This window comes from Taudactylus pleione, unplaced genomic scaffold (genome assembly GCF_031769625.1).
Source record: "Taudactylus pleione unplaced genomic scaffold, aTauple2 ptg000154l, whole genome shotgun sequence".
Taxonomy (NCBI): Eukaryota; Metazoa; Chordata; class Amphibia; order Anura; family Myobatrachidae; genus Taudactylus; species Taudactylus pleione.
This window is the reverse complement of record NW_028284556.1, coordinates 16278348-16291753: the sequence shown is the minus strand read 5'-3', so window position 1 is coordinate 16291753 and position 13406 is coordinate 16278348. Positions and strand designations below refer to the sequence as shown.

General features: G+C 44.9%; 1 protein-coding gene across 1 annotated transcript in view; it reads right to left on the bottom strand.

The window, feature by feature from the left end:
• SYNE1 (spectrin repeat containing nuclear envelope protein 1) overlaps nt 1-13406 on the bottom strand; it is a 546802-nt gene that overhangs the window by 460162 nt on the left and 73234 nt on the right. The window contains exon 2 of the mRNA XM_088474380.1: nt 5795-5856. Within this exon, the coding sequence (XP_088330506.1) occupies nt 5795-5856 (62 nt within the window). The remainder of the gene's footprint in view (nt 1-5794; nt 5857-13406) is intronic.

Here is a 13406-nt window from a genome sequence, read left to right as displayed (position 1 = left end):
TGTGATAAGCTATAATTTCCCCTTGTTTCCTTTCCCCTTCTGACTGCTATTAAAGATTTGTAATTCTAAATATCATGACAGCAACAGTCACATGGCACATAGCAGAGAGGCTTTGGAACACCCCTCTGTATTATGTCTGCCCTGTGACATCCTGGGGTGGCCTCCAGATTGGAAGACTTGCCCTGTCTTGCGGGGGGGGGGCAAGAACGGCACCCGATTTTCGTGAGCCTTCCGGCCATTCGGGAGAGTCGGCAAGTAGGGCACACTGATCCCTATGGCTACAAGAATTTTCATATAAGGTTTCTCTTGGCCACTTATATGGAACCCTTTGTAAAACACAATACATGAGCAAGCCCTGAAAAGTATCAGTGTGTTCATCAACAAGTAGATTTACTCACTGCTTTGGGGCTTGGTTACATTTGGATGCAAGTAAATTTAATGACATGTCTCTCAGATGTAGCAGTACACGGTCACTTTAGCGCTGCATGCAGAGCCGTAACTAGACTTTTTGGTGCCCTGTGCCAGAAAGAGCATTGGCGCCCCCTCATTTTTCAAAGGGACATAATGCACCCAAAAAAGGGCCATGGCTTCATGGGGAAGGGCCATGGAAGAGATAGGAGAGGCCAGGAGATGCTGGGGATGAAATAAGAGGAAGTTACAAGCAAGAATGATAATAAACAGAAATTTGACAGGCACAAACAGCGCCCCCTGACCTGTGGTGCCCTGTGCGATGGCACCGGCCGCACTACCCTAGCTAAGGCCCTGGCCGCATGCATAGGTGCTGCTTTCACAATCTCCCTGAAATGTATTTTTCAAAGTAGACAAGTATGGTTTAATTACATTACTTACACCGAGAGGCAAAGTATGTGTCACAATCCGGTGAAAGTAATCCTCTGTGGAGGACGGTGAGCCGGGGGGTTCAGGTGACTATCGGAGTGACTGTGGCTAGGTCTAGTATTTGCGGCCGAACCCAGGTTTGGCTAGACCTGCCCAGAGGCGCGGAGTCTAACTCACTTGGTGGTTTTCTCCAGTGACCCCTCCAATTGGGATTTGGTTTTCCGCTGCACCAAGTGAGCAGGTCGCGGCCCTCTGGACAGGTACCTGGGAATGGCAGATGACCGGAAACTATATTACGTTAAGTTATTGCTGGAACACTGGAGATACACTGGAACACAATTAGAAATCCTGATCACCGGTTTGCATGAGATTACTGAAAATGTACTAATAATCACTAAGAAATCCAGGAGCTGACTAGCTCAGCAGCTCAGGGAGATGTGGACACAGGCAGGTACTGGAGTTTGCTAAATATGCAGGAAAGCACAAACATATACTGGGGATTGCACATACAAGAGTAGAGTGGACTCAAGGAATATATTGGGAATGCTAGAAATGTGGTACTGGACAAAGGCCAAATACTGGGAGAGCTAGAAATGCTGGTACTGGGCAAAGGCAAAATACTGAGAATAATTATATATGCAGGTGCAGATTGCACAGACAAGACATATAGAGAAGATAGGCATACACTGGGAGAGTGCTAACTGCAAGTGCAGATTTGCACTTACAAGACACAGAGCAGATTGACACAGACATGTGCTGGGAGGACCAGCTGTGAGCTAATTAATACCAGCAGGTAATCTGATACTTCAGTGATACAGGGTAATAGCCACAGGAAAGCTGCAATAGAATTAGCAGCACATATACAAAGACACACAGGGAAGGGGACATGAAACACTGAAGTACTGTGAGAAAGCTAAAGTCTCAGAGTAAGGTTTAGCATGGAAGCTAATACAGGAAACTGGGAAACTGTGAGCAGGCTGAACCAACACGCTGAAGGATTTAGCACAGAGCAACAGTACGAGTAACACAGGCACTTGGAATAATGAAGTTGAACAGCGTCTTCCTGGAGTTCTGGAGGCGGATTTATACCCAGGGGTAGCAGATTACTGGAGCACAGCATCAGCTGACTGAAATCATGCTACCATAGGTTAGGAGTACTGTCACATGAGAGGAACTGTCATGGCGGCGCCCATTATGGGAACTCCGATCCCCAGCACACACAGCCGACCATGGAAGCTCGCAAAAAGCACCTAAGGCAGAATACTCAGCCCACATCCATCACTGCACAAGACGTCTGACCGCAAGGAAGTCAGTGGAAGCCGGCAAGTAGGTGAGAGAGGCCGATCCTAGGCTGAACCCTGACAGTATGTACATGGATGCACTTATATTGGCAGGACCTCAGTTGAAATGTATTCTTACTTGTTGGATGTTGGTTACATTAGTATATGAACCTGATTGGGTTTAATCTCACAGCTATCTGAATAACATAACATATTATCAGGGCAAATGAGACAGCTGTGGGGCCCGGATAGTGATGGAGAGGTGGCCAAATCCGGAAGGCGAGGCCATGGCCCCTATGGAAAAAAATAATGGAAAATACTATGCTCGGCTCCGCGAATCAGAGCCTCCAACAAGCCCAAGCATTTAGTACCCTCACCCCCCTCCCCTCCCTTGGCGCCCCTGCATATTATAATAAAATTTATGCTTAAAGCTATTGTATAACTTACCCAAGTTGTTGTCTTATTTTCTTAGATATTACTTGATACTCTACATTTTCACATCCATAATAAACTTCTATGTCCACTGGTTTAACTAAACCAGCCATACAAAATAGTGCTTGCTCAGATCAGCTTAATAGTTTCTTACAGGTGCTTGTAAAGGAAAGGGTTTACTCTAGACTAGAAAAAAAGAAAGACATGGGCCTGATTCACTACGGATTGCAATATAGCGTACACACGCAGTTCAACTGTGATCGTATGCATATCCATAGCGATCGCAGAGCAGCCACAGCACTACAGTCCCGATCGCAATGACTGGTTCACACACGCGCACTGCAATGCATACGCACATTGTCCTGCGGGTGGGAAAAATAGCGGTGACGCGGTCACTGTTGGTGAATGGATGCCGGGCACATGCGCCCAGCATCTATTCACTGACACAGGAGAGCTTGGGTGCGTGCCCGGCACTTACGGACATGCCGGGCAGCCCCCCAAGACTGATGAAAAAGGGGAGGGTCTTAAAAGCACACCCCCTTAACTTGTGGCCTTTTTGTGGGAGTGGTGAACCGAACGCAGGCGTGCCAAACGGTCAAACCGGACGTTTTAAGGGTGTGCATAAATTAACAAAGCAGCATCATCGGCCACGTCACTTGGTTGTCTCTTAGCTTGAACTGTTCGCATGATTGCAGTAGGAAAATCCAACCACAAGCACTGCGAGCAGTTCAGACGCCTTTCGATGTACTCGATTAATCTAATAAATAGCGGAGATGACGTAGGATGCAAGCGGCCAGGGGGCGTCTTTACAAAATAGCGAGCGCATGTTTCGTTTGCTCGCTCAGACATAGAGGCGTCAACAGACCGCAAAGAGCAAGCGCTCAATTTAAATATCCGGCCCCTTTTTCTGAACGAGCGAGCGCAAATAGCGTCCGGCTCTGAATCAGGCCCTTTGTTCGGATGTAGATAGTAGACTCTGTGATAAGAACAAAAATAAGCAAAATAACAATAGTACTAACATGCTCTGGTAACAAAATACATACATATATAATGTGACACATTTCCGTGATCATTAACACTTTCTATCTACAGAAGAGATTGTAAATAGCTATTTGAGGATAGTGGCCCTCATTCAGAGGCGGTCGCAAGAAGCGAGCGCTCTCTCTGAATGAGGCGGCCGCTTCACGTTTCAAGTGCAGCCTCCTGGTCGCTAGCTAAGCTGTGGGTTAACATCCACAGCTTTAGCGACCGATCAGGTTGATGGTCGCGATGGTCAAGACCATCGCGACCATCGGGGCTTGCGACGAGACCCTAAGGTCTGATCAAGCAGGAAGCTCCCTGGGGCTTGCGGTTGCCGAGTGCGGCCGCCCACAAAACAGCAGGTTGCCGAGTGCGGCCGCCCACAAAACGGCAGGCGTTCCGTCAGGAACACCTCCGTTTGTGTAGCCACCCCCCCTGGCCCCGCCTACAAAACGCGGCAAGCTGTTGATCAACATCGACAGCCGCCCCTTTTGTAGTGAGCTCCGGAGCGAGAGAATTTCTCTCTCGCTCCGGGGCTTGTGCACGCGCAGTGCGGCCGCTGCGCGTGCGTACGGCCTTAACATCGACCCGGTTGCGAGTGCTCAGTGCTTGCGACCGGGTCAGAATGAAGACCAGTGTCTTTACTACACCAGACTTCTAGGAATACAAATAAAACATTTGCCATCTATCTTTCCTGCTTAAAAAAGAAATCTAATAAGTTCACTTAGCCTTTAAAACGTGCATATTATTCTGTTACATTATTCAATAATGTCATTCGCATCTGATTGGTAACATTCTCAATTTAATTACATAAGATGGAAAAATCATTACTGATAATTTAATTCTCCCCTCAAGACCTTATTAATATTTCATACACAGGGAATACTGTGTGAACCGTACTGAACAAACACGGGGAAGGTAAAAAGAGGGCTCATGTACCACTGCAGGACTGAAGTAGGATACAAAATTTAAAAACCTAATACTGTTTAATTAGATAATTACTCACATAAGCTGCCACAGTTTTACTGTTTTCACGTGACTGAATATTTTATGACATTCAGAAGCACAAAAGGAAGTTTTCTTAATATACTGTACAATAGTTTAGATGCTTGAAAACTATTATAGTTATATCTTATGTATAAAATCACTTTAAAGTGAAAAAGTGATCTTGGATTTAAACAGCTTTTCTAATGTTTTTAATCTAATACAGGTTAAGTCTCCCATATCCAAAAATTCAGAAATATGGAATATTCCGAAATACAGAGCACTGCGGATGGGTTCTTATAAAAATTTTAGGGGATTTAGGGCCTTATTCAGCTTCAGACGGAATTGCAAAGCTGCTTGCAAACAGCTATGCAATTTCATGTGTGCAGATATGGTAATGCACAGGAGGCATCACGCTTCCTGCCGGATCACGCCTCCTGCTGCATTACTTATCCGAGCTGCGTTGTCCAACACAGCATTGGATAATCTGCGGAACATCACCCGGAGATCCTGGCCTCTCCCCCTCCCCCCACCAACGGCGGTGTCACGCCTCAGTTTCGGGAAACGGAGGCAATCGCCACCCCCTCTCCACTCACAAACAGCAGAAGACTGTCAATCAATGACAGTCTGCTGCCAGTCTACATGCGGGATCGCAGACCCGTTCTGCACATGCGCAGAACGGGTCAGGCGCCTGCGCAGATTCCCGATCATCAGGAATCTGTGTTCAGCACTGCACTGATGAATGAGGCCCATATGGTTTAATGTTGCAGGATACGATTGATTATATATATTTATATATATATATATATATATATATATATACATACATACTGTATATATATATATATATATATATATATATATATATAAATAAATGATAATAAAAAACTGACAGTGGTAGTCACCGTTTTAAATGTACAGTATGTTAATAATTAAATATTTGTACATAATATTTACATAGTATCTTATTACAAATATCAAATAATCATATACAAATTTTACTTTAGTCTTCAAAGATACTTCTTAAAAACATAACAAAAAGTTGTCAGTCACAGTATATTGTTTCTGTCCTGCCGCCTCTTTAAGAGCAAACTACACAGTACCCAGCTAACCACAGATATTCCTAGCATAGACCACATCCCCGCCAACACCACAGCAGAAGCCTCTAAAGTCCTTGGTGTCTAATTCATTATAAGAAGGACCACAGTGGTCAATATGACATAACTTTCTGTAATAACTACCTTAGCCAAATGTGAATTGATCCATTTTGTGAAGGTCCTCTTCTGTACTGCCTCTTGTTCATCTGCAGAAGAAAGAGAATATAACATTAGAGTATTAGAAGCTGTAGGATTATTACCATCAACATTATTGGAACAAAGGATTCAGCATGGATCACAATTGCAACCACGCATGCAGGTCGGCCGATTGCTGTGCACTGCGCATGCGTATGAACCGTACATGTGCGACGATCGCACTACGATTACGCAGACAGGAATCCATCGCAGAGTGAGTGACAGGCTGTGAGCGTTTGGGAGTGGTTGGAGAAACGCAGACGTGCCTGTCTGTTGGAACGCTGTTGCATGGGCGTACATAAATTAGCAACTGTGATTGCTATACAGCCTGGGTACTCACTGCGTGCGAGGAGACTTGTAATTTCTGCAACGGGTCAGACCTGCTGTAATTGTGCGTGGCGGGCCGATGTTACCGATGTATACGCAGGACTGCATGGTATTACGGATGTGAGAAGGCAGTAGTGGGCGTCTCTATGCTGGCTGAGCGGTGGCAGACATTAGCACATTTTCGCAGCTGCATTGTGTGCGATTACGCAGCTACGATCGCAACTGCGATCCGTGCTGAATCAGGCTCCGAAAACGAAGCAAGAAAACACAAATATATTGCAAAGGAATCCAGTCACACGGATCCAGTATGCATTAGTTTACATAAAGCAAATCATACCATATACCTTCCAGAAATGCATCCAGCAAGCTGCATTTTTGGAGCAAAATATTTTGGTAGTGTTAGTTTTCAGTATACAGTATACACAGATAGAATCATTGCTATATTTGTCAAGATAGTGTCATAGCACAGAATGGATTGTATTTACTACCAGGATCTGGGGTTTCCATTTTATTGGCATCACAGATGCAGGGTCTTCATGTTGCCAACAGACATTTGAGGGGCCTGTATTGTATAATGGTTATTGTTATGTTGTTATCTTTTTTTTTTTTTTTAGTTGCCATTGAACTCATGGTCACTCAGGACAGTCCACAAAGACAAATGACATGCAAAATGTGATGGGCTGACCCTTAATGTGGGCATTGTAAAGTTCTCACTATTAGGGCCCGATTCAGACCTGTTCGCTAGCAAGCGTTCGCTCATAGCTGCCGATGTTTTGCAATGTGCACATGCGTATGCATCGCAGTGCGCGTGCACTAATTATTCCAAGCGATCGGGAAGTGTACGCTCACCCAGCATAGACAGCCCGGCTAAATGAGTGACAGGAGAAGCCGTTTGTGGGTGGTAAGAGAGACAGGCCACTAGAAACGGGGGAGTGAAGGTGTGAACGCAGCGACGCATGCGTACCTGACCGAAATAACGCCATTTCAGAGGCATGCATAATTAACAGGCAACGTCATAGTACATGTCACCTGGTTGTATTTCACACTGAAGTGATCACAGTGCTTGCGGTAGGGTATAGCCTACCTCAAGCGCTGCATTAGCTTCTGATGGTACCCGATGTACCCATGGTTGCATACACTTCTTGGAGATGACATGCGCTAGTGGGCGTCTTAAGACAGGCTGCTGGGCGTCTGCATACACAGGGCGATCACACGCCAAACCATAGTGGGCATGCTACGCCTTGTCGTCACTTAGCCGAATTTGCATATGCTGGGAGCGAGCGAGCGGGTCTGAATCGAGCCCTTAGTTTATATTAACACAAAAATCCCAAGAAAAACTATTTAGCACAAGCCATAGTAGCCGTTGATTATTTGCAGAGAAAGATATGAAATATTTTCAAGGGAACAACAATAAGTCATTTTGTGATGTGTCTTCCTACAAAGTTCAGAACTATATGGGGGAGATTAATCAAATCTATTAGAGAGGTAAAGTACCAACCAATCAACTTCTGGCAATTTTCTAGCACAGCCTGTAAAATGACAGTTAGATGCTGACCGGTTGTCTCACTGCACTTATCTCTCTCCAGGAGCCTATATATCATATAATATTTGCATGATATTCTCTGAAAACACCCTTTTCTAGGTGATACCAGCAAATATGAAGGATCCTCCAGAATGTATGAAGGAGAGACCACAGCATATATCTCCAATATCTGCTTCGGTCCCTTCATTTCTGACAGCAGCTTCAGCCCCTATAGTCGCAGCCCTCATAGCTGTCAGAAGAGCTACCAAGCTCTGGAATGCGAAGTTTGGCCCAGATAGGATAACGCCATCTCCATATGCTGTTACCCCAGTGGTCTCCAAAGGAGCCGCAGTGCTGTCACCGGGGATGAGTGTGTGATGCATTTCAAGGGCAGACTTCAGTATCAGCAGTACATGCCAACAAAGAAAGTAAGATTCAGCATTAAAATATAAACAGAGCTGACTCAAGCTTGTCAAATTTATTAGGGGAGATACAGTAAGAATCATAGGCTAAGATTCACAGTTAGATGCACAGGCTGAACATCACAGCTAGAAAGTTAGATGCGCATGCTGCCCTTCATAGATAGTCATTTAAATGCACATTCTGCCCATCATAGACAGCAAGATAGAGGCACAGGATGCCCATCATAGACAGTAAGTTAGACATGCAAGCTGCCCATCATAGACAGTAAGTTCGACGCACAGACTGCCCATCATAGTAAGTTAGAAGCACAGCCTGCTCATCACCATAGACAGTAAGTTAGAAGCACAGGCTGCTCATCACCATAGACAGTAAGTTAGAAGCACAGGCTGCTCATCACCATAGACAGTAAGTTAGAAGCACAGGCTGCTCGTCACCATAGACAATAAGTTAGAAGCACAGCCTGCTCATCACCATAGACAGTAAGTTAGAAGCACAGCCTGCTCATCACCATAGACAATAAGTTAGAAGCACAGCCTGCTCATCACCATAGACAGTAAGTTAGAAGCACAGCCTGTTCATCACCATAGACAGTAATAAGCACAGGCTGGTCATCACCATAGACAGTAAGTTAGAAGCACAGCCTGCTCATCACCATAGACAGTAAGTTAGAAGCACAGGCTGCTCATCACCATAGACAGTAAGTTAGAAGCACAGCCTGCTCATCACCATAGACAATAAGTTAGAAGCACAGCCTGCTCATCACCATAGACAATAAGTTAGAAGCACAGCCTGCTCATCACCATAGACAGTAATAAGCACAGGCTGGTCATCACCATAGACAGTAAGTTAGAAGCACAGCCTGCTCATCACCATAGACAGTAAGTTAGAAGCACAGGCTGCTCATCACCATAGACAGTAAGTTAGAAGCACAGCCTGCTCATCACCATAGACAATAAGTTAGAAGTACAGCCTGCTCATCACCATAGACAATAAGTTAGAAGCACAGCCTGCTCATCACCATAGACAGTAAGTTAGAAGCACAGCCTGCTCATCACCATAGACAGTAAGTTAGAAGCACAGCCTGCTCATCACCATAGACAGTAAGTTAGAAGCACAGCCTGCTTATCACCATAGACAGTAAGTTAGAAGCACAGCCTGCTCATCACCATAGACAGTAAGTTAGAAGCACAGGCTGCTCATCACCATAGACAGTAAGTTAGAAGCACAGGCTGCTCATCACCATAGACAATAAGTTAGAAGCACAGGCTGCTCATCACCATAGACAGTTAAGTTAGAAGCACAGGCTGCTCATCACCATAGACAATAAGTTAGAAGCACAGCCTGCTCGTCACCATAGACAGTAAGTTAGAAGCACAGCCTGCTCGTCACCATAGACAGTAAGTTAGAAGCATAGGCTGCTCGTCACCATAGACAGTAAGTTAGAAGCACAGGCTGCTCGTCACCATAGACAATAAGTTAGAAGCACAGGCTGCTCGTCACCATAGACAATAAGTTAGAAGCACAGCCTGCTCATCACCATAGACAGTAAGTTAGAAGCACAGCCTGCTCATCACCATAGACAGTAAGTTAGAAGCACAGGCTGCTCATCACCATAGACAGTAAGTTAGAAGCACAGGCTGCTCATCACCATAGACAGTAAGTTAGAAGCACAGGCTGCTCGTCACCATAGACAATAAGTTAGAAGCACAGCCTGCTCATCACCATAGACAGTAAGTTAGAAGCACAGGCTGCTCGTCACCATAGACAATAAGTTAGAAGCACAGGCTGCTCGTCACCATAGGCAATAAGTTAGAAGCACAGCCTGCTCATCACCATAGACAGTAAGTTAGAAGCACAGCCTGCTCATCACCATAGACAATAAGTTAGAAACACAGCCTGCTCATCACCATAGACAGTAAGTTAGAAGCACAGCCTGCTCATCACCATAGACAATAAGTTAGAAGCACAGCCTGCTCATCACCATAGACAGTAAGTTAGAAGCACAGCCTGCTCATCACCATAGACAATAAGTTAGAAACACAGCCTGCTCATCACCATAGACAGTAAGTTAGAAGCACAGCCTGCTCATCACCATAGTCAATAAGTTAGAAGCACAGCCTGTTCATCACCATAGACAATAAGTTAGAAGCACAGCCTGCTCATCACCATAGACAGTAAGTTAGAAGCACAGCCTGCTCATCACCATAGACAATAAGTTAGAAACACAGCCTGCTCATCACCATAGACAGTAAGTTAGAAGCACAGGCTGCTCATCACCATAGTCAATAAGTTAGGAGCACAGCCTTCTCATCACCATAGACAGTAAGTTAGAAGCACAGGCTGCTCATCATCATAGACAGTAATAAGCACAGGCTGGTCATCACCATAGACAGTAAGTTAGAAGCACAGCCTGCTCATCACCATAGACAATAAGTTAGAAGCACAGCCTGCTCATCACCATAGACAGTAAGTTAGAAGCACAGGCTGCTCATCATCATAGACTATAGTAAGCACAGGCTGCTCATCACCATAGACAGTAAGTTAGAAGCACAGGTTTCTCATCATCATAGACAATAAGTTAGAAGCACAGCCTGCTCATCACCATAGACAATAAGTTAGAAGCACAGCCTGCTCATCACCATAGACCTGTAAGTTAAAAGCACAGGCTGCTAATCATCATAGACAGTAATAAGCACAGGCTGCTCATCACCATAGACAGTAAGTTAGAAGCACAGGCTGCTCATCACCATAGACAGTAAGTTTGAAGCACAGGCTGCTCGTCACCATAGACAGTAAGTTAGAAACACAGGCTGCTCATCACCATAGACAATAAGTTAGAAGCACAGGCTGCTCATCACCATAGACAGTAAGTTAGAAGCACAGGCTGCTCATCACCATTGACAATAAGTTAGAAGCACAGGCTGCTCATCACCATAGACAGTAAGTAAGAAGCACAGGCTGCTCATCACCATAGACAGTAAATTAGAAGCACAGGCTGCTCATCACCATAGACAGTAAATTAGAAGCACAGGCTGCTCATCACCATAGACAGTAAGTTAGAAGCACAGGCTGCTCATCACCATAGACCAGTGATTCCCAACCTCAGTCCTCAAGGCACACTAACGGTCCTGGTTTTAGTGATATCCATGATTGTGCACAGATGGTTAAATTAAAATAACTGAGGTACTAATTAAGTCACTCAAGTATGGCTATCCCTAAAACCTGGACTGTTAGTGTGCCTTGAGGACACCTCCAGTTGCGAAACATTTTAGAGAACTCGGGCATAATATTAAGGATTTTCGTTTCATGCCATGGATACAGATCAGACCCCTTAAAAGAGGGGGGGGGATCATGGAAAAAAATGAATGCAGAAAGAGTGTGAACTTTTCTATAGGTTTGAAACATTACGACCTAAAGGACTTAGGACCTCATTCAGAGGCGGTCGGAGGATGCAAGCGGTCGCTCAGAAACTGGGCGGCCGCTTGCATCCTGACCACCCGCCTCTGTTTCGGTCGTTAGGCTGTGGGTTTACACCCACAGCTCTAACGACCACTCGGGTGATGGTCGCGATGGTCAGAGACCATCGCGACCATCGGGGCTTACGACGAGACCCTAGGGTAGGGTCTCACTTGTCGTAAGCCCCGGAGAGCTTCTGGCTCTGTCAGAGCCGGAAGCTCTCCACTGACATCACTAGTGATGTTAGTGGGGCCTCCCCCTAACAGTAGGCGTTCCCACGGGAACGCCTCCGTTTGGGCTGCCACCCCCCGGCCCGCCTTCCAAACGGGGTGAGCTGTCAATCAACATCGACAGCTCGCCCCCTTTGGAAAGAGACCCGCTACGACCAGCGCTGTCGGTCGTAGCGGGTCTCACGCATGCGCACGAGGGAGCCGGCTCCCTCGTGCGCATGCGCACTGGCCAAACATCGAGGCGCAGACCGTTCGGCCGCCTCTGAATAAGGTCCTTAATGAGGACTTGTCGTTTAGTGTTTTTCTTTGAATTGACAGGTCATTGCTTGTTTTTTTGAATACCTTCTGAGTGTGTTTTTTGAGGGCTGCTATAAACAAATTAATAATTTTTCTGTATTAATTATGCGGATAGACATGTGATTTGTATTATTCTATATTTCTGATTCTGCACTTGTATTTAGTATTTTGTATTTAATCAATATCTGATTTGTGGGTTTTGGTTTGTTTTGATATTAGTGGTTATTAATTTTTTTTTATTTTTTTTACTTATTTTTCATTTATTACCTCTACGTGATTTTTTTATTATGTATGGGCACTTTTTTTTGTATTTTTAGGGTTCTTATGGAGATTGTTGGTGGGGATTTTGGTGCCTGTCAGACGTATTGGAATATATCCATTTGTTCCCAGTAATAATGTATCAGTATTAACAGTGTGTTTTTGTACACACGCTATATGCTTATATGTATGGAGATGTGATAGGCTGGCTGTGTGACGTCAGTCCCCGCCGGAGAACCTGAGCGGATGCTGGACCCAGTATAGGTTGGTGTTCCCATGGTGATGGACGGGTGACGTATGACGCACCACGCTCAGGTGTTACCGAGTGGACGCGGCAGTAGCGGGATGCCAGAATAACAGGTGAGATTTATTTCCTACCGATGATTAGGCACCTTACCCCACTATATAATGGCTTGCCATGTTAGTACCTGTGTGCTCATGATTAAGGTGATTGTACACCGAAGCGGCTGTTGGGCCCAGGGCTGCGATTATGGTCACCAGGCTAAACGCTAAGTATACAGCATATACTGCTTTATGCTAAGTGATCCATCGCTTGTCAACCATATTTATTCTTATGAGCATGGCCATTTTTTATGTTATGATATTACAATCTATTTGCATATGTGGATTGGTGTGCTGGTCTCTTTCTTGTCCGTGATAGGACTTGAGTATACTGGATATATATATATATATATATATATATATATATATACACACATATACACAGTCAGGTGCATAAATATTGGGACATTGACAGAATTTTCATATTTTGGCCTCTATTCACCACCACAATGGCTTTGAAATGAAACAAACAAGATGTGCTATTAACTGCAGACTTTCAGATTTAATTTGAGGATAATTACATCCAAATCAGGTGAACGGTGTAGGAATTACAACGGTTTCTATATGTTCCTCCCACTTTTTAAGGGACCAAAAGTAATGGGACTATCAACTCAAAAGCTATTTCATGGACAGGTGTGGGCTATTCCCTCGTTATTTCATTATCAATTAAGCAGGTAAAAGGTCTGGAGTTGATTCTAGGTGTGAC